The 22,486-nt window shown below is 43.2% G+C and overlaps 1 protein-coding gene across 1 annotated transcript in view; it reads left to right on the forward strand.

Annotated features, from left to right (window-relative positions):
• The first annotated feature begins 15,568 nt into the window (after positions 1-15,568).
• LOC104033656 (sphingosine-1-phosphate transporter SPNS2-like) overlaps positions 15,569-22,486 on the forward strand; it is a 138,287-nt gene continuing 131,369 nt past the window's right edge. The window contains exon 1 of the mRNA XM_075720125.1: positions 15,569-15,863. Within this exon, the coding sequence (XP_075576240.1) occupies positions 15,569-15,863 (295 nt within the window). The remainder of the gene's footprint in view (positions 15,864-22,486) is intronic.

Here is a 22,486-nt window from a genome sequence, read left to right on the forward strand (position 1 = left end):
TTTGACTCACTCAGCGCTTTGAAACAGGAGCCTCCCTACAGAGCAGACTGTGTCATTGCAGGGCCACAAGAAGCGTACTGCACCCAAAGGGAAAGGATTCCAGCCCTCTCCACTATGCAGACTCTGCCTCTCCCCTCACATGGAAATACTTCTTTTGAAAAGAAAACAGAAAAAGAAAAGAAAAGATGTTGGTGTGAAAGGCCTTGACTAAAGGAGTGTTGCACCCAAAGGGATAAGGAGCACGGGCTGGTGGCTGTGCCCTGTAAGAAGCCCATTAGGTTCTGTGCTTTATCCAAGCTCATGCTGCAGCAGGTGGGCAACAGCCTGTGGAGAGCTTGTTCAGAGGGAATTCTCTCCGCCTCTAGACACTAGCAAGGACTGGCTGACAGTGGCTTCTCTGGAGGCTGTCACTGAACCTGCCAGTGACTGGCTGCTGCATTTGACAGCCTTATGCTAGGTCTTGCAGCACAATGAGTTCTGGTTGTTCCTTAAGGGCTGGCTACTCTTTGTCTTTGTCTTGGGTTTTGGGTTTGGTTGTTTGGCTTTTGGTTTTTCTTATTTTTCTACCTTCCTGCTTTTAGGGTACTCTCAATAAATAGGCTCATTTGGTGCTCTATTGGTGCTAGATGTATCTGTTTGAGGCCTGACACATGATTGGTAGATACCTTCCCATTGCAGAACATCCAACCTGGAGCTCTTTGCCGCTATTAAAGACCAGAAGGGCAAGTCAGGTTGTTGGCAGGCCCTTTCTGAAGGGATCCCTTCTTTCCACATCTACAAACCTAGATGATGATTCTGAAAGAAGTTGTCCACTAGCCTTGGATTTCCTACACAAGGAAGTAAAATGTCATTATGATGGCTCCACAGCCATTATCACTTACCTGGGGAACACCTGCCATGCTGGTTGGTGGTGACAGCATTCCTAGTTGTTTGCTTTCCAGCTGCTCAGACTAATCGGAGCTCAGCAGAGGGAGTAACTCACTACTCGCCTAGAAGCTTATTTGGACTGTCTGGATGTTTGAGTATTTGTGCATCACTTCAAAGATGATTACAGACGTTGAGTTCCCCTTGGAAATGCTCATGGATAAGCTGGAGATTGTCAGCATGAGAAAGTTGTACAGCTATAACCTGTAGATATTTGTATGGGGCTTGTAGGGGACACTCCTATTTTTTTAAGTTGACTGTGAACAAGTGGGCATTCTGTGGGTTTATCTGTGTAAAGGCTTGCACCCATTTGGCTAGCCTCATTTTTTTTTACCATGTTTCCACCAAAGTGGTACTACTTTCTTATCTCTTCAGGGAGACTTTACTTTTGCTTGGTGACTATTGAATGGAGGAAGAAAGGAAGCGAAGTTCCTTGTCCAGGGCCAGAAATGGAGTCTGTCTTATCTGCTATAATTTTTCCTGATGCTGTGCCAAAACCACATGTCTCCGGTGAGCTGGTTAGATGGAGCAGGGCATTCTTATGGCCTGGAGTCAGCTCGGGTTTTGCCTCCTATAAAACTAGTTTTTTCTTACCCTCGCAGTGATAACTAACAAAAGCAAATCAGCTCCTACCTGTGTGATCCACATAAGCTGTAAATAATTCTACCATGTTTGTGTGGGAGGAGGTTGTTCCCAAGTGCTAGGAAGGAAAGCTGCCTTTTAAGAAGTCAGTTACCTAATTATGCTGGGTTTATGGCACACTTCTCCATGGGCTGGGTGTGGAGAAGGGCAGGGCTATTCCCATGGTACTCAGATGTGAGAAAGTTCATGGTATTTCACCACCCATTCCTCGGGGAGTTCAGTCCACCAAAAATCAAGGAAAACCCAAATGCTAAAAATATTTATATGGAAAAGAAAACCCACAGCACATTCATGTGGTATCAAGGGCCAGCTACTTTGCGGTGATAAAAGTGCTGTGGCTTGTGTATTGTGAAGGACTTCACAGTTCAACAAGTTGTGGTTTCTACAGAGAGAAAGATCTGGCAGCTTTTTTCCAACACTAATATTTCCAAGGCCTTGGTTTTGCTTCTATAAGCAAAAGCTGAAGATCCAAGGGTATCACTGAGCCTATTTTTCATAATGGCAGAAAATGTTTTGTGGATGGGATCAACAGTGATAATAAAAGAAGCTGTCACAGCTATTATCTTCTAGCCGTTGTCGGGCTGTGGCATAGTCTAATGCTTGTGCAAACAGAACTAATGGCAGGCGCTGTGTTATTTGTTTTTTTTCTAGCATACAATGTTGACTTTATGGTGAGATTTCAAACTTCTCAACCTTCCTTGCAACCCGGAAGTTATGTAAATTACTTCTCTGAAATCCATCTGCACTATCCAGAAAATTCCAAGTATGACAACTGCTCCCCTTTCTGTCTTGTGCTAATGACCAGATAGGCTGTAAGGAACCAGAAAGGGACAGCATGGATAAAAGTTTCTGCCAGGTTGGTGCTAGAAGGCTTCTCTCTCTTACTAGAATCATATCTGCATAAAATCTTTGTCGTGTTATTAGAGAGAGACATATTACTGGGAACCAGCATATGAAGACAAACCTCCCAGATAATAGACTGGAGAGCAAATGCTATTAAATGTAAGGTCAGCTAGTCCTGGATATAATATCTAATAGATTTTTCTCATCAAAATGTGCCTGAATCAACAAGCAATGATATGACTTCAAATATGATTCTTGCAAGTGTTAAGGATATGATAAAAAGTTGCTGAAAAACATTATCCTAGCTTGGGTGATCATAAATTGGTTCTATTTAAATCAAATGAAAGGCTAAACAAAAGTAGGTTTGCAATTCAGATTTTCTGTTTCAAAGGGAAAACTGATTAGGGAAACCAACATACTTGGATATGGAAAAGGTCTGGAATTCCTTTGCCAGCTGCTGTACAAATATTACCAGGATTTCTCCAGAGTATAGAAGTCTCCACTCCAGCATACTGAAGAACTGGAATATAGCAGCAGAAAGTGTTTGAACAAATCTACCCTTTGATAATAGGGCCATACAGAAGAAGGGACAAAAGCAGGCAGCATTGAAATTAAATGAGGGTAGTGAGTAATGATATTCGCAACAATGCATGCGATCTTATTCAATATTTGCATTGGTTTACATTTATGGAGAAATTTAAAATGTAATGGAATTGAAATGGGTAAAATTCAGCAATACAAAATGCTTGATTATGAACCTAGAGATCAACAAGGATTTCTGCTATACACAACATCGAGGTGCAATCAGATGAGGGAGAAGAAAAAGGGCCGGTCAAAGGATGGATCTGACCTGCCAGATTGGAAAAATGCAATTGTAGTTCTAGTAATCGGGAAAGGATAAGGGGGTATTAATGCACTGTACAAAGCAGGAATGAAATCTTACCTAGAGTTTTGTATCAGGTTCTTAGCTCTGAAACAAGGGCAGAAAAAGGTTATCCGTTTCCCAGTCATCCTAGGAACTCATTTTATGAGAGAAGGAAAGAGTCTAACCTGTGAGGGGCAAGACTCCATCTGTAAATACACTTCAGGAATGAACAACACGAAGAGAAACATGTTTAAACCAAAGGGTAGCATTAGCCAAAGAGCAAAAGGGTATAACTGGGCCAGGAATTAACTTAGTCTGGAAACAAGATAAAAATTTATAACCCTCTTAATAGGGAGGCTTTAAAAGAATCTCCAAATTGGAGTTGTGCAGAAAATAAACTTTTTTTTTTTTTTTTTTTAGAAAGTGGAGGTCTGGAAGGCCTTTGCAGCCCCATGTTTTATGGAAAGGATAATGCAGATACAACCAAACTAGTTGATATTAAAAGCACCTGGTGCCATCAGGAGATAATAAATTTTTCCTAGGTGGCTGGAAACTGAACTATTTTTTTAGGAGCAGCATTAAGGTGGAGTCTGGTTATCTCTATCACTGTTTACCAAATGCAATTCATCTCTGTTTTTTGGGATAACTGGGCAGCTTTCTGGCCAATATACACTTTGCTACAATGCTTTCAGATCTGCCTTGTCAGTCCATGTTGAATGTATCTATTCTGAAAGAACATGTGCCAGCCGCTCCCTTCACGTTCTCTTCCCCTCAGAGTAGAAAGCAGGTTTCCTGATTCTACCACCAGGCTCTAATTCAATTAAAGGAACTGCTGGTGGCAGTTTGTACAGCTTATGAATGGCAGGAAAACGTGAGCTACAGTTGCATTCAACCAGATCCTCTACCGCAAGACACAGACCTCACTTGCAAAGGTTTTATTTTTAATGTTCTTTACAGTGATACTGGTGAATGTGTGGAATTCATAAAATAAAGCATAGGATACATCTGTGTGAATACTGCTGTTTGAGTCATGTAGGAAATGATGCAGGTTGGAGACCTTACAATATTCTTCCTGCTGGAGTGGTTTTTTCCAATATTTTCCTCTTTACAGTGAAGAAGTCTGCCAATGAATGCTCAGTGTTCTGTCTTTAAAAAAAAGAAAAAAAAAAAAAAAGAGAGAGGAGAGAGAGACAGACAGGGTTTGTCTGCAACCAAAGTGTTTTCTAGTAAACTGGGATGCAGCAAGAATTGATCTGTTGGAGGCTTCACTACCTTAGCTGTAGCTGGGATCTGGTGCTTTGAAGGAAAGTAGGACTCTGTTGTAGGTGTCAGGGCAGATAGCCCTGAACAGCAGGAGAGTGACAGAGTTTCCAGTGCTACACTTGTGGGCATAGTATTAGCTTGTTCCTTTTGCTTTGGCTTGCATGGTTATTTGATTGGATGTAAGAGGAGCTGCAGATTGGTCTTGCTGCAGGTTGCATTTCAGGATGAAGTTGAGGAAGATCAACTCTGGCAGCTCAAATGAGCAGTAGTTATGCTGATGTATCTATTTTAGAAGAATTAGCTGCTAAGAAGAACCAGTTGGAAGCAGTAGTCCAAGAAGTTTGTTGTATTCTTGAGAATTAAGCAATGTCCTCTAGCTTAGTTCTGACTTTGTAATTCTCTGTTATTTAGAAAAGCTTATAAAACTTGCCCTCTTGCCATGTATCAATTGTGGTTCATTATGTTTTGCAGCGGTGAGCACAGAAATAGAGAAGTGGTAAGAATCACTGTCACTTAGGCTCTTCGGTAGCACCAATTGCCAATGTAGTTAAAGCTTCTTTTTTTTGTTTCCCCTCTTTACACTTGCTCAGAAAGAAGAAAGCATTTGAACAAACAGAAAGGCCTGCCCTAGGTTTTATTATTATTTATGTGTGTGTGTGTATGTATGTATATATATACATGTTACATGTATATACATATGTCTATATGCATTTAAGTTGAGTTTGGCTATAATTAAAAACAGATTATCAGAGCAGATGGGACCTTTTCTGGCTATTTAATCTGATAGCCTGTATGTTATAACTATAGACTTCTGTAAATTAAATAATTTTATATGATAAAATTTTATAAAAAATATTTGTATTTAGAAAAATATCTAATTTTGACTTGAATAATTTTTGGTAAAGTAAAACTGCTACAATTGCTGGGGAATTGGTCCATCTAATTATCCTCATTAGTAATCATAGAATCATTTAGGTTGGAGAAGACCCTTAAAATCAGATAATAAACGTGCATCATGTTTGTTTGTATCTATGTAGCTTCACACCCTAGCTGGTAAGGGCTTTTTTACAGTTTTGTCACACAGATGACTCTAACAACTGAATTGGTTTTCCTATGCATGTGCACAAAAACCTGTGCAAATCAGCCCTTGGCCTAAAAATCTAAACCCATTTGTGCTTTTTGAATCTGTTGTTATAAAACATTATTCCCAGCCTCTTCAGCTTTCTTGCAGCTGTATCCTGAGTGCTCTTCTATTTATCGACAGCCTTCTTGAGTGGTAGTCAACAAAACTCTACTTGCTGTGTCAGAAGTAGATGTGACACCACAATTGAAAGGTGGCATCTCTTGCTTCCTACTCCAGGTTCCTGTGGTGTTTGTAGCCCTTTTGCCTACAGCACTGCACCAGGAACTCACGTTTAATTGACTTTTCACTGTCAGCCTAGTCGCCTTTCCAAAGTGACTGCTTTCCAGAGTAAAATCCTTTGTCCTGTAAGACCTATGGTCTGTGTTCCTAGACATTAAAACATATTATTCCAACTTGCCAAGCAATCCATACCATCCCAGCAGTAAGCTCTGCTGTCCTCATTTACTAAATGCTATAGCACTGGGACATGGTTGTTGATTACTTTCTTCCTTGTCACTAACAATGTATTAAAACAAACAGAGCCAAAGTTCCTGAGGGACTCCTTCAGAAATATGCTTAGTAATATATCCACTTATGTTTTGTGACTTGTTATATAGCCAGGTTTAATTAATTTAATGTAAGTCTGAACTGTTGTGGATCTCTAAGCAGCATGTCACATGATACCAAGTTAAGTGTGGTGCAAAAGTCCATTATAGTGATATTGCTACCTTTCAGGAGGCAAGCAAACTTTTGATCCCATTAAAATAAAAATCAATTTAATTTGGCAAGTTCTACCTTTTAATAAACTTTTGTTCATTGGTACTAATTATATGATCCCCCTGTTTCTCTATTAATAGAGTCCCATGTCAGCCCTTAGATTATTTTATTCAGGACTGATGCCAGGCTGGCAGGTCTATATTTACATTTATAAAATATTGGCACAACATGAGCATCCTTCCAGGTTCCTGGAAGTTCTCTCTGTTAACAGTTATCAGCATGTCTCATGTCAGCAGACCAGAGAGCCCTTATCCTGCTCTTTTAACAATCTCTGAAGTTCTGACTTGAAAGTGTCTAAGGCTTAGTAGCTTCAGACTGCAGCATAGTCTCTTGTTGACAGCTCTACTCCTTTATCTAATGATGAGGTAGTATAGTGTCAACACTACTCTTATGTTAAAATAGACTTGAAATTGAAAATATTGCTTACAGAATATCGAGTTCTTTTGCTTCATTATCCATTTGTTTTATTTCTAGATTCCAGTTCATCAAAATGTGTCCTTTTTATGGTAATAGTATGTATTTTATAGCCTCCTCCTCAGTAAATGAGTGGCTTCATAGATCGTTATCATTCTCTAACTTTTCTCTTGACTAATTGGACTCATGATTGTTTTGGCTTTGTGAAACAGGCCCTGTTAAGCACTACACACTGGTCAGGTAATTACTGGCTATATTCTGTTTGCATACAAGAAAGATGATCCAGGTGTAAGCATGCCTACACGAATCACAACTAACATTTAAGTGATCAGTTCCCTTTTGTGTTGAAAACTAAGCGTAATTTATAATTTCTCTGATTAGGACATAAGATTGCTTGAACTAAGAAATAGTAGTTGATAATAATTTACAGAGTTGCAGTTAACTTTTTAACTGGCAGCACATGTCCCTTTAGTCTGCATCTATCTCACTGAATTTTTCTCTCCCTTAGCTTTCCATCCCATAAAAGGTATGCTTAAGTTCAAATCCACCCACCCCCTACTCCAAGCTACTTTATCTAGGCAATGGATTGAGAACCTCCTTCTTCCTCTTTCCTTTTAAGACATGAAACATCTCAGAATAATTTGGATGTTATTCTTCAAATTGCTCTTAAATTCCCTGATCTTGACTACATTCAAACTGTGATCCTTTCAAAGAATCTCACTAGTACCTGTAACCACCATTACTGTGGGTAGAAACCTAGCTCAACTTTCTAACTTTGGAGTAGTGCTTTGGCTTTGAAGAATGACTTTGCCTCTGTTTTTAATGCTCGTGGTATAGAATTTGCTGTGATATACAAAGACTTCTTTGACCAATGTTCTTGATCTCTTTACAAGCTGGGTGGGGCAATTCACTAGTGAAGCAACCCCTTCATGATCTGTTTTGTTTGATCAAGTGGACCAGTGTCCTGGTTTTGGCTGGGATAGAGTTAATTTTCTTCCTAGTAGCTGGCATAGTGCTGTGTTTTGGATTTAGTATGAGAATAATGCTGATAGCACACTGATGTTTTAGTTGTTGCTAAGTACTGCTTATGCTAGTCAAGGACTTTTCAGCTTCCCATGCTCTGCCAGGTACACAAGAAACTGGGAGGGGGCACAGCCAGAATAGCTGATCCAAACTGCCCAAAGGACTATTCCATACCATATGGTGTCATGCTCAGTATATAAACTGGGGGGAGTTGGCTGGGGAGCAGCGATCGCTGCTCGGGAGCTGGCTGGGTATTGGTCAGCAGGGTGGTGAGCAATTGCATTGTGCATCACTTGCTTTGTATATTATTATTATCCTTATCATTATTGTATTGTTATTATTATCTTTACTATTTTACTTTATTTCAATTATTAAACTGTTCTTGTCTCAACCCAGGAGTGTTTCTCACTCTTACTCCTCCAATTCTCTCCCCCATCCCATCGGGGTAGGGGGAGTGAGCGAGCGGCTGTGTGGTGCTTAGTTGCTGGCTGGGGCTAAACCACGACAACCGGCCACCTGTATGGACTTTGGAGCTTGAAACTGCTGAACCACTAAGAATAATAGCTGGTTCCTTCCATCCTATATACCTAGCTGTCAAATCCTGTCCCATATATTTGTAGGCAATCATGCGGTCCAAGGATGTGATTGCTGTTAGTCCAGAAGAGCGCATCCCCAATATCCTATTATGAACCAAACGGCTTCACTGTAAATGCTGAAAAGGCATGACAATTACTAAGTGTGAAATAAAATAAACCCCTCTGCTGAAAGCACAGATCGGCCCTTCAGATGCTGAGGCTATGGATGTTTTTTTAACTGCAAATGCTTCAGCCCACTTGAAGTACTATAAATTCAAGTAACCCTGATGATGTATTAACATAAATCACATGAGGCTATGAGACTAGGATTGTAATTTGGGGGACAATGTCTAGGACAATGGATGCTCAGCCCTAATTACAGATGCTAGCATTAAGCTAGAATTTTCAAAGTTGCTCGAGGAAATTTGGTCTTGAAATGAGTTAAGTCAACTTGACTGAGAAAACCATACAGTTAGAGTTGTACAGTTTCAGCCTGTTCCACTTTGTGTGACCTCATCTTTTATCTGTCCTCACGTGGGCAAAAACAAACAGTAGAACCGTTTCTGTTAATGTTGTTTTTGTAAGGATCCCCTTCTCGTGGCTTGAGCCTTTTTGTATGATGCCAGGAAGCTGTTTATAAATTGGTAACTGCTGGGTCTGTCCTTATTGTTTTGGGATTCCTCTGCTCCCACACGGACCTGGCAGTCCCTTCCTAAAATGCTGGGGTAGCGAAAGAATGCTATTTCTGTAACTATCCATTCCACACTGGATTCTTAAATGCTAGTTAATCAGACCTCAAGTATTTAGCTGTTCTGAGAAGTGGGACGCTAACAGCAAATATGCATGTTATCATTTGCAGAATCTGACTCCTCTAGTGGGAGAAGGCAGTAGTTCAGGCTCAACATCCTTCATTCAAACATGGGACAAAACTTGCCAAAAATGCGGCATGCTAGTAATTGTAGTCCCTGCTGGGACCTGAGGTGAGACCACAAACTCCATTTATTTGGAGCATTGAGACTCCTCTGAGTATAATGAAGGCCAATACTTTTGGAGAGGGATCACTACATTCTATCCTGAACATCAAAGGCCATTCACTAAGAAATTGCAAAGGACGGCAGTGGTGTTTGCCTGCTCTACCAACTGCCTCTGGATACTGCAATTCTGAGCAGTTTGCTATGCCTGTAGATTTTTGGCTTGGGGTTTGCATGTGTGTTTTCTTGTTGGGTGTGGGGAGGGTAGGGGGTTTTGGGGTTGTTTGCAGGGTTTTTTTAGCTTTTTTTTCAGTTTTGGTTGGCATGAGATATTATATGCCAGGCAGGCTGGAATGCTATACAAATGTTGTAACTGAAAAATTCACAAATACTCAGGCACTCACATAGGATTGTAGGGGAGGGTGAGAGCAGCTGCTCGTATTGTTGCAAAAGCTAAATGTTTTCATGGAAATACAGTTTCTTCTGCATCCAATTTATAATTACAAGCACTACAGTGCAAGCATTAGAAACGAATTGGGCCCTGGGATGCCAGCTTCTGTTCATGGAGTTTTCCTTTGATTCACTGCTGCTGCCTCCATCATGTTTCTGTTGAATTCAAGGAATTAAACCACCTTACACTTTCAACATTGAGATTAAGTCTAATTTGCCTTCTGAGAGATTTTAAAACTTCTGTGCATCTTGGAGCACTGTTCATATCCTCTCTGCTTAATGAAAATGTTCTGAAGGTGACATGGCCTGGCTGTGTTGCTCGGTGCATATGGCACCCTGCACAAACAGGTTTCAGCGCACCAGTGCCCAAAGCTCTCCTCACTGAGACATGTCGTATGTGAGTGTGGAGGGAACAGGATGATAACCAGGGGGTTATTCACATCACTGAGCATCGAACACGTGTCTTAAATAGCTAAATTAGGAGGCTGGTCTCCCTAGGTAGGTTAAGGTAGAGAGCCTGTTTGCAGGAGTGACTGCTGGAAAACATGGAGATATATGCTAATGTGTATCCCTCTTCGTGGGTTTGGAAGACCTGCTTGATGCTCAGCAGGTCTCCCTGGTACAGCACCTCGCACAAGAAACCTCTGAGCTGGATAAGCTTGTAAATGCTGCTGCGTGATATCACTTGTTAGTAACAGGTTAATTAGTAACAGGCTAATTCAGCTAAGAAATTTCTGAAGAAAAAAGAAGGCAGGAGATACAGTGGGCATAATAGGAATGTTAGGTGTGTAATTGTAGGGTTGTGATTCTTGTTCTTGCAGAGCTGTAATCTGTTTGAAGTCCAAGAATGGGTAGGGCTAGAGAGAGTTCTGTCATTGTCCTGTGTTTTGCTCTTGCAGCCTTGATGACCACCTGACAATATGACCTTTCATAAAATTTGGTCGGGTTAACACCTGTATCTGGATAACCTAAAATCAGGGGTTTGTGATCCTCTAGTTTAGCGTTCTGTGTAGCTTTATTTTTCTTAAGTGAGAGACTCTGTGTGTGTCTGTCCCTGTACTTGAGTCCTGATTTTGAACCAGATTAAGCAAAACATGGGAAAAGGACAAAAGTCATTTTGAGTCATAATTATTTATAGTCTAGCATGTTAGACTAGGCAGTTACTTCTCCCAATAATACTGGTGGGTAGACTGGTGTGTACACTTTGGAAATGTTACTTCAGGGAGACTACAGTCCTTTGACACTTGTGTATTAGAGATTATTGTGACTTTTTGAGGTACAAAAAGTGATTTTTTCCAAGATTTTTATTAACTGAAGAAGGAATCTGGATTCTAAGTAAGCTGGGCTAGAGATGGAAAGGCATTTTCTTTTAATTTTCATTACTTCCAAAACAGCAATGTGATGTCCTCTTAATGGTCTAGTTCCTCAGGCTGTAGTAACTGCTTAGATTAGGTAAGGTCCAACCTGGTTATCAACAGGGCTCAGGTCTGGGTTTTACCCACCATTCTGCTCTGCAGACAGTCAGTCACCTCTTCCCTTTCCCTCACAGCAACAGCTGGCAAGGGGGAAGGAGGTGAGAGAGAAGGCAGTTGCTGGCACCTAGCACCAGAGCATCGGCCATGGCCCCTTGGGAGAGAAGGTGGCAGGCTGGTCATAAGCTTCCTGTAGGCCAGGTCTAGCCCATGGACCAGCTACTGGACTATATCACCATAGTTAATATTGGTGTGCCGGCAAATGTGGGTTTGTTTCCTCAAAGATAAATTATAGCTGTTGTCAAACAGAAGTGCTTTTGACCATACTGGCCACCTCTAGAACTCTGGAGATGGAGAAAAACCAGTAAGTGTAGACTAGGATAAAATAAAATAAACATTTTCAACATACTAACAAAATAATGAAAGGAAGAAAATAATCCCTGAAGGGATAAGTTCTGTTAACTGCACTGGGAGAGAGGAAGGCTACTAACAAGTGAATTTCTTTTCCTTGTTGAACACTCAGCAAGATGTCTGCAAGTACCTTTCAGCAGAGCATGGTTAAGGACTCGTGCATGGTTTTGTTTGGTCTCATCCAGACAGCATATCTGTGTTTGAGGCCACTGGGACGAGACAGTGATGGGGTATGGGCTGAGGTGCTTTTAGAGACATGCCCAAGGCTACGTTACTTCTCTGCAGAAAGGCTGCTGATTCTCTTATCCCTAGCTAATATCTGTTAGCTGGAATCTACAGAAACTGGCCAGAGCTCATTCTGGAGCGGAGATGAAATGCATAATCGGGAAGAAGCAGAAGGATGAGCTAGCTAAGTTCAGACTTGCTTTTAATTGTATCTACATGCCTCTTGGTAGTGTTCCCAGTGTGAGGGAACTTCCTAGCTTTTAGACAGAACACAGTAGCACCAGTTTCTAGAGAGATGCTGTCCATCTTTATCACCAGGGCTATGAAAACACTACTGTTTTGCAATCACCATTTCAAGGTTAGGTTGGTGTAATGTGTTTTCCTAGGGGCTATGCACAGATCAATGTAGCGACTGAAGTGGGTACAGAAAATGCTGTGTGTTTGGTAAGCAGAGTAAGAACTTGTATCTTCAGGGTCGGGACTTTAACCCATTTAGCCTGACCTCCTCTATCATCAAATTACAGCCAGTTCTCTCTGCGTGGAGTGCAATAGCTCATGTTTGAGTTCAATAATGCACTTTCTAGGAAGGCAATCAATCTGGATCCAAGGACACGAAAGGATAGAGAATACACCCCTTCTTTAGCGTTTTGTTCCAGAGGATAATCACTCTGTAACAAATGTGAACCAGATGATTCATTTGGATTTCTCAACTCCAGCTCTCAGCCATTGTTCTGGTTCTTGCTATGCCTTTTCCCACTTGATTAGAGCTCTTAGAACCGGCATTTTTCTCCCCATGATAGAACTTGCACACTGTAATCAAATTGCCTCTCAACAACCTGTAACAGCAAAACCCAGCAATATCTCTAAGCTAGAATCTGCTCTGTTCCTCTTAAGAGGTAGTAACCAGTGATTTTAGCAGCTCAGTCATATGAATCATCCTGCCAGTAAAGCCAATTCCATCACATTTTTTCCAGTTCCCTCTGCTTTTCCTTTACACAAATCTCATGACATGGATGCACTGGCACCTGCTGTTTGTCTGCAAGTTTCCATGTACGGCTGAAGGTGTTAGGGTTGGCTCTAAGACCCTGCATGCCCTTGTAACTCACTGCCCAACCAATGCCTCTTTGTGCTGTATCTGTACGTGTCTCTGAGCTGAAACTCCCATGTCAGAAATAAAAGGGTGCTCTTGCAAGCCCCTTCAGCTTGGTCCTGCATTGTTCCGTGTTCAACGGCCATCAGAAGCCTGCCCGAACTTTGGAGCATATATGTTGACCTTTAATAGTAAGTTGGTATTTGGGCTGGTTTCTTTTTTCTTGGGGATTTGCTGGATCGATGGGATTTGGAGAAGTCACTCCCCAGACTTCTTAGGCAGTTATTTTAATGTGCAGTAAGCCACCTTGGCTTCAGTGTCAGCCCTGTTTGTGTGCTTGGTATTGGTTACAAATGAAAAGAAAGAAATGAAATGAAACTTCCCTTTCTTAAGAAAATTGCGCTTTCTTAGTTGCTTTCAGGGGAACGATTTGATCCATAAGACTAAGGTCTTTAATTTTGCCTTACCTTTTAATTTCATTAACATCTTCTGAACGTTGTTTTCTGTACGCAAAGCTCAGGGGTAGCCCAGGCAGTGAGGGGGAAAAAGAAAAAAAAAGAGTGGAATAGACTTTGGAGCAGACCATACACATTTGAGGGCTCTTGGGTACTTTGACTGGCATCTGTGGAACTCCTTGAGCCTGTAGCTCAGCTGTGTTTAGTGCCCAATATGTCTAACTTAAAGAACACATGAGTTTTGCCTCTGCTGCAGGCCAAGCTGTGTGGTCTTCCCCCCCCCCCCCCCCCCGCCCTTCTCTTTTTTTTTTCAGTTCTACCCTATTTTTTCTCCTTTTGGGCTACAGAATATTCTGGGTGTGAGCACTGTCACTTGACCACATTAGTGTACACCAGTAATTCTGGAAATTCTGAAATTAGTGGGAATGCAAAGAAGCAGTTTTGCTAGTATAACCTTTACCATGTCAGTCACATCTGAACTTCGGATGCTGCTATGGAGTAAAAAATGATTCTGTAGATTGGGTCAAGTCAGCCAGAACGGTATCCGATGTTAATCCAGATATGTTGTTTCTGTTACCGAAACTAGCTCTGGAACAACATAAACATAATATTCACAACATAAAGACGTCAGTTACCACTATTTGGGAGCGTCGTGTGTCACCAGAAACAGTGCTTGCTCCTTTCCTCAATGGCACGTTGCTCAAATGGCGCTGAATCGCGTGCTGACTCACCAGAAAGTGCCCTTTTCACCGGCAGCGTCCTGGGGTTCCCTTTGCAGTATCTCTCCAGATTACTGGCATAGTCGGGCCCTGGTGTCATCGGTGTGAGTTCTGTGGAAAGGGTGTGACAAAGCCAGGTATGCTGAGCACACACGCCACGTTGTGCTGTGAGCAATGCCGGTTTCCTCGGAAGTAGGTGGCGGGGGTTTCATTCAAATGTGTATCCCAGAGACAGAGGCTTTAATCATGATACAGTTTCATAGGTAAGATCAACAAACTGAGAGAAATGTGAAATCGTAACGTACTGTTCTTGGACAAGTGCACATTAGCTCTCTAGCAGTCATTTTATTTCTCTGTTTTTAGTTAGCTTTTGTAGTTTTACTACAGGTACGACAGGCTGGAGCCGCTCTGGTTGTGAACACTTTTATCTCTTTGGAGGTTGCTCCTTTTGAAATGAAATTTCTCTTGGCTGTTCTTAGCTCAAAGGTGGAACTTTATAGGGAGCGGGATGAAACTGCTTCTGGTGGAGGGGAGCTTTGGAGCAATTTGACTTCCTTTGAAGATGCGTGTTGCTCCTGAAGTGACTTCTGTGCAATAGGAAAATCGGCTGGGGCCAAGCGGGAAGCTGTGAAGTTGGTAGCGCATTGCAGCGTGCCCTCACCCTGCCTCGCACCATCGCCCCTTCCCCGGCAGCACTCTTCTGTGGCTCTGAGGGGGTTCTGGGAGCTGACAGTAGCCAAGGGGATTTTTTTGTACGGATTCGCTCTTAAAACCAGACCTGAGGGTTGGGCCTGCGTGGCCCACGCGGAGCTTCCTGTTGGATACAAGCCGGCATTGCTCGAGTCCCCGTTTTCCTTTGGTATTTTTTCCCCGCTAACTGCACCATTCCGCCAGCCACCGTGCCCAAGCCGCTGCGCAGTGCTGTGGAATAACAACACCTAGACGAAGGGAAGCGGCTGCCGCGTCCCGGCGGGCTGGCAGCGCGGCGCGGGTAAGCACCGACCGCCGGCGGCAGCGGGGCAGGCGGGGGCTGCGGCCCGGCCGGACGCGGCCTGAGGCCACCCCTGCCCCGCGGCGCGCGCGGCCGCCGTTGGGGCGGGGCGGGGCGGGCGCGGCTGCGCGCGGCCGCTGAGGCGGGACGGGGCGCGCGGGGGGGGCGGAGCCTGCGCCGGGCCCCGCCCCGCCCCGCCCGCGCAGCTGTCAGAGGCGGCGGCGGCGGCCGGTCCCGCGGGCAGGCGGCTGGGGCGGCCGCGGGATGCGGCGCTGAGCGCGCACCGGCGGTGCCTCCGCGCGGGTCCTGCGCGCCGCGGTTGCCTCCCGCAGCCCATGATGTGCCTGGAAAGCGACGGCTCCTCCGGCAGCAGCCCGGGCTGCGGCGGGCGGCTCCGAGCCGGCGACGAGGAGGAGGAGGAGGACGGCGAGCGGGGCTGCTGCGGCCGGGGCGCCGAGGGCGAGGTGCAGACCCTGTCGGGCAGGATGAACCCGCCGGCGGCCGGCAAGCACCCCGAGCGCCCGGCCGCCCGCCACAAGGCGCCGAGCCTCGGCCGGGCCCGGGTGGCGGCCGCCGGCATCCTCAGCGTGGGCAACGTGCTCAACTACCTGGACCGGTACACGGTGGCAGGTGAGGGCACCCTCGGCGCCCCTCCCCGTCAGCGGCGCCCGGGCCCGCTGCGGCGGGAGGCGGCCACGGCCTCTGCCCGGCCGCCGCGGCTCCCGGGGGCGGGGGGCAGCGGGGGGCAGCGGGGGGCAGCGGGGCTCGCCCGCCGGGCCGGGCCGGGCCGGGACTCGGCTTCGCCGTGCCCGAGCTGGAGTAAGCGATGCGGCGCGGCGGGCTGCGGCCGCTGCCCATTGTGCAGACCCTCCGGTATTGTTCTCTAGTTTGTCTGAATTTTGTCGAAAATAAAAGGAGGTGTCCTTTGTTTGTCTCGGCTCGGTGGCGGAGTGAATGTTTGGTGGGGTTTTTTTGGGAAAGGACTGGTGCCGGCTAGGGCTGGCAAAGGTGGAGGATACTTTACGTGATCTTGCGGGCTGATGGGAGAAGCGCTATTGATCTTACGAACAGTATAAATGCCGTGGGTGACAGGTGCAGCTGCTGTCAGATAAATACAGTCTGCCGTGAAACGGGGGAAATAGGGGAATGCGATCACTTTTGTTTCCGTGGGTGCAAATAGCTCGGAAGCGTATCACCTTTGCTTGGTTTCTGCTGAGTCCCCCCCAGCCTGAAAAACCGGGCTGTCCTTCAGTCCTTCGCCAAGGAGGGTCCCCTCGCTGCAGAGCTCACAGTAGGTGACAGGAGAGCTGCCTGATAGTTTCTGCGGGCTGGCTGGCGGCGGAGCGGTGCGCAGAAGGAGCAGCAAGGCAGCTGCGCCGCACTTTGCAAAGCGTCTGGTTTTTTGAGGTAAACGTTTTAAAATCACGCACTGCCTGACGGATGCGTTTTGCCTGCTACGCTGTGCGAAAGGCACTGTGCGCCTCAGTGATTACTACTACTGTGAAGCTCAGCTCTGAAACAAATATGTGCTAGGATGTTTACTGGATAGTCCCTAGAGGGGACTCCTCATTTATTCTTGTCAGGCAATAACAGCAGGGAAGAAGATGATTACTAAACTTTTTCTAATTAGAAATGAAGTAGGCTTGTTGGTATTCAACTGTCTCATGTAATTAAAATATAATACATATTCTGTGTTTGGCAGTACTGATAATTTTATCTTCAGACCTTATAAAGTGGTTTCTGCATGTATAAATTTTGCTCTCTGCATATACATATTTTAATCACTAGGACTCAGTGTGGTGTTAAATCAGATATTTGTTTATACTGCATTAAAATCATCTAAGTTTGTAGGGCAATAATAGGGTGCAAGGGACATAAATCTAGTCACTGTTGTCAGAGTAAAGTTGGTCAGGTTGGCTTTGTTTTGTCTGGGGTAGGGAGATGGGGAGGATTAGAAGGAAAACTTAACTGACTATTATTTTTAGACAGGGCTTGCTCCTTCAGGAAGCATAAAGGCCAGTTTTAGGAAGTACTGAGCACTCGGTTGGTAGTCAGTATGTTACAGGAGGGAGCTGGAAGATAAAAGGTTGATCTGTTATTACTGATGGAAACTGTAGTTTGCTTCCTCACCCTCAAATAGGAATCTCTCTAGTAAAGAGGATTTACCACAAAGCACCATTTTCCTTTAGTGCATGGAAAGTTTCTTTTTTGGGAAGCTATTCCCCTCCTGTGCCCACTCAGTCTTTTTCTTTTTTTTTTTTTTTTTTTTAAAGCTTTGTCTTGTTCACCTATTTACTCTAGTACTTTTACCAAGAACTTTGTCATCCTATTTTTCTGCCTGCAGAAGGCATGGGATGCTCTGGCAAAGGAAGGCAGAAGCATCTTCATTTCTGGGAAGGCTGGAAAGTGCCTGAACAGCGGATAAAAATGCCTGCCTACTGTGATGTAGTATTGCCAGTCCTAATGCTATGATTGCCAATATGTCTAGGATAAGCTCTGGTTTTGCAGTGCCTGGTAACTGCCCTGTGGAACTTACCGGTTAGCCTTCAGCTTAATATCAAAAGTTTCAGGTCTCAGACATCAGACTTTCCTTTGGGGACAGAATCAAATTTTGCATGATCTTCTGTCAATGGGTATTTTTCAAACTGGTGTTTATTATAAAGTGCTAATCCAAAACAAGGAATAATTTAAATCTAGTCTAATAGAAGAGTTGTGGTAATAAAAATGATGTGTTTTGAGCCTAAAACTGACTTTATAATAAAGTCTTCTCTTAAAAGCAATCTTTGCTTTTATATTTTGAGTCTTAGTGCATACCGTATGCTTATGTGACGTGCACTTGCATATGAATCAAGCCAGCACTTTGAATATTCAGCTCATGTCTCAAGACAGGTAATAATTAGCGAATACAACTCTTCAGGCCTTCAAAGTACATTTCAAATATGAATTGTTGCAGCATCATAATAAGGGAGTTTAGCACTCGCCACATTATGGCAGGGGAAGTAGCATCAGAAGTTATGATTTACCTAAGGCCAGTGAACTGTTGTGAGAACTGGAATTAATTTCTGGTTCCAGCTCTATTTGAAACAAATGTTAGAAGAGCAGCAGTACCAATGGAAACTGGTTCCTGAGGATTTGTGTCTCTAGGGTGATCCCTCCTGTGGGTTCTCTGACGTCAAATAAGAGTTGACCTTTGTCATTAACCTTTCTCGTCTTGTAAGAGTCTCTCCTCTACCCAACCTTTTTCATTTTAAATGAAAGTGTTGGGAGCTTTGGGACTTCTTCCTGCTGTCAAATTTAGTCAAAAGCAGGTCAGTGGACTCAAAAGTGATTAGTCGGCAGCTGACAGACGGACTAAGCAAACAGAGAATCCAGTTTATGGGCATGATACTACAAGTACATCTTTTATCTTACTTGAAAACTTGATTGCAACCATTTTGGTTTTCCTGGTCACAAATGCAAGTATAAAAAAAGGCAAGTATATATTTAGTATATATATAATAAGTACATACAAGTATATATTTAGTATATTTTTAGTCAATAGGAAAAAAAAGATCATATATGGAGCGCTTTGTTGCAAATGTAGTTCCCTCGGTATCTTCCACTGTTTTCTAACATAACCACATAGAAGCTAGATAACATGCATCCAGTCAACACAAGGAGATCTTATGCAATAGAAGGAAAACTCTAGGCTGACCTACCCTATAGTAAGTACATCTTGCTCCTAAAAGTAAAAAGCAAATGCTTTTGCATTGCTAAAAAGTAAACAGCAAATGTGGTGTTTCTCAGTGTTTACACTCTGGATACAAAGGCACGTATAATGAATTGTTCTTGGGCAATTTTTTGTTCAGGTGCAACAAACAAGGAAGTAGCTGCCAGTTTCCCTAGTTTTGGTTTAATGACTTCCCAGTACAGACTAAATGAATTTAGGATGGCATATACCTTTTGGTATCTGGGACGTTCCATGACAGAACTTGAGTGCAGTTTCTGAGATAGAGGACCTGTACAGCTTCACATCTGACACTAAGTTGTAGCTCTTTGGGGAATACACGATGAAACTGGGCCTCCACTGAGGACTGGCCTGCTTCTTACTGTTTAAGAATAAGTCTCTTCCAGTACTTCAAAAATAAAAAGCCTGTGCAGTAATAGCAGATCTCAGTAATGTCCATATGTTTATACAGAGTTGGAAATTTCCAGTGTGTATGGGGAATGTTAAAATGTAATGATATTTGGGAGAAGCTGTCCCAGCCAAAAAATGGGAGTGCCTCTACTGTGGCTCTTCTGAAGAAAAGACTGAAAACTCTGTGCTGAACATTACTGACTTGAAGGGAAGTGATCCTCTGCAATTTTCTTAATAGGTCTTTGATCATACTGAAAACAGTTGCCTGTGGAAAAAGCATTCTTTCAAGAGCTATGATATTTTGCTATTAGGAAAGCAAAGAGTAAGGAAAAGGGAGAACTAGCAGTAATGAAACCATTGTAGATTACCTGTGAAACTGCAGCGTTTCAGCCATCTGGTGATGCTGGGACATACCTTCTTCCTTAATGAAGTTTTGGGAAAAGTCATCTTACCTTCAGAAGCTTGGAATGTGGTTTCACAATTATGCCATGGATGACCTTTTACTATGCCTGCTGTTGACGATGAAAATAGTCTTGCTTCATTAGGGTGTCACCTCCACCTTCTAATTCAGATGCTACTTCCTGGCATTTCTGTAGTGCCTTTAATTTAAAGGTAATGATTTAATTAAGCTGGAGAACTACCCAGCAAAGTAAACGAGTCTTACTATCCCACTACAGAAGGGGAAACAGAGTTGTAGAGTGTTAGTGATTTGCCTGTGGTAATGTAGTTAGTGGCAGAGTCTTGGCTGGTGTTAGTTCATCCTTGAGGTTCTCTATCCCTGTTGACACAGTATGCCATAGGCTTTGGTCTGCTGTTTTTGTCCTGTAAATGTCTGTAACTTGCTAATAACCCTATTTGTGTTAATTAGCCTCTCATTGCAACACATAGTTGCAAATCAAATACCATTCTTTGAAGATACATACATGCAAATGACTATTGAAAGTTGAAAGTCAAGTTTAAAACTATGTAGTACAAGCTACAGCTGAAGGGTTAGGAAAGGTTCAACACTAACTCTGAAGTGCAAAGACATTCAAGAGTTTATAAGCCAAAACTGCTGCTTTCTCCCCCCCCCCCCCCCCAACTTGTGAGCTCACATTTGTGGTAATAATATCTTACCTCATAGCATGCTTCATACTGAATGAGCTTCATGCAGTCTGAGCTCTCATATATGTAATGGGATAAAGAGAACCCCTTATCCCCATTGTATAAAGACTATGCTCAGTGCTTATAGTTTTGGCGAGAAAACCATTAAGTGGCAGTGCAAGCTCTTCATTTTTTTGTCTCTGATTGAGCTAATCTCAGCCTAGGACTCTGCTGTGGAAGGAGTGTAATGTTGGAAAATATTAGAAAAGAACATTGACAGAACCTACTTGAGCCAGCAGTGCCACTAGCTCACGCATGTGAGAATTTGCAAGAGGATGACAGTGTTTTGCTTGGACAATTGATACCCGTTACTGGCTCAAAATTCAAGAAGTACTGTACTGTGAGCAGAAGCTAGAAGAACTGAACCTCATGCACTTCAAAAGCAGATGATAGAAAGCACCCTGCAGCACAATGACAAGAACTGTGTAGTAGCATGTAGTTCTCTTAACGTCGTGTTTTCCCTGTGTGATGGGCTTTATTGCATAGTCAGCTGCTTCCTGTTTGCTGGTTCTTATGTGAGTTGGCAGGATTTGTTCCAGAGTATTTTACATTTCAAGTGAAGTCTTACTATGTTTAATCATAGTATTTTTCTTCCTTGTGATGTAGGTTTGCCAGATAGTTACTATCTTTGTTATTATGTGCAGATTTTCCTGTTTGACTCTGAGATCCTCTTTCATGCATGTTGATTAATTTTATCCCCAAAGCATCCAAGTCATCCCAGTCAGTGAATGTGGCCTTTATTACATGGAGTTAAGATCCTCATAAATATTGAGGTGTTCTTAAGAATAATGTGATGATCTTAACTAGTCCCTTGATCTCTGAGACTGTCAATATCAGATGCTGTGTCGAAAAGCTTCTCTGGTCAAAAGTGTGGGAATTCTGTAATCATTCCTTCAGGACTTTTCAAATACCATGCCAAGCTGTAATAGGGTTGAATTCCATCAGTCAACTTGTTTTCAGTTGCTCTTATTTATTTTACATTTATTCTTTATTGCTTCTGGTAGACTGTACACCAGAAGCAAATATGCTGCCCATTAGGTAGCATGGTGGACTACTAAGTTCAATACAAGATGTTAAAAGCCGGTGACTTTCCCCTAGTATGAAATACCATAGCTCTTGCTTGGGCTTTCAAGTACTGAGGAACTTGTGATTGAAAGGTAATGTTATAATGTGTTGCCTGAATCAAATAACGTTTGTAAAGGTCTTGAGGTTCCTTATAACTGTTAATAAAGGCTCATGGTACCTATTCAGGAGATTCAGTGGGAAACTGTAACTTTATTTTACAGATAGAAATTAGGAAATTCAGAGATCAGAACTCTTGCTGAGGTGCTTGTTTGCATCATCATTGCTTTATGTGTATTATAGACCAGGACATCGTTGTGCAGCTTCTACTGAATCTGATAGTGCACCCAAGGTACTTATACTCCGTGTATACCAAGAGAGCTGTAGGCCATGGATGAGGGAGTCTGAAGGAGACAAGAGACAGTATTGGTTAGTGTAAGGGGCCCTAGGAGATTAGCAGATATGACTTATTTGGTAGGCAGCATAGCCAAAGAGTGAGGAGGGATTTGAGGGAAGACAACAGTAGCTTTCAGCAACTGTTTATAGACAGCATCTAACAAACATGGTGAGCATCACAGGAGGAAGCATGAAGATGTCTGTTAGAAAGGGATGAGCATTTTCTGGAAATTGGTACTGTGAATGTAGGGTGATGAGTGTTCTAGGAAAAAAATAATGTACATTCAAAATTAGTTCTGTGAAGGACCTGTGAAGTGCCTAAGGGGCCATGGAGGTTAATGGGAGTTGAGCAAAATGCGCTTGGGCTCAGAGCCCAGAGAGGTATAAGTGAGGTGAACAGTTCCTGGTAGTTTCCAGAGAAGTTTGGGTACAGAATTTGGCATGGACATCTCTTGAAAGTTGTGTTTCTGGTGAACTGGTCTGAAAGTCAAGAAGCAAATCTGAGACAGGTGCAGGCAAAAAACCAAACCAAAAC

Source organism: Pelecanus crispus, chromosome 12 (genome assembly GCF_030463565.1).
Source record: "Pelecanus crispus isolate bPelCri1 chromosome 12, bPelCri1.pri, whole genome shotgun sequence".
NCBI lineage: Eukaryota > Metazoa > Chordata > Aves > Pelecaniformes > Pelecanidae > Pelecanus > Pelecanus crispus.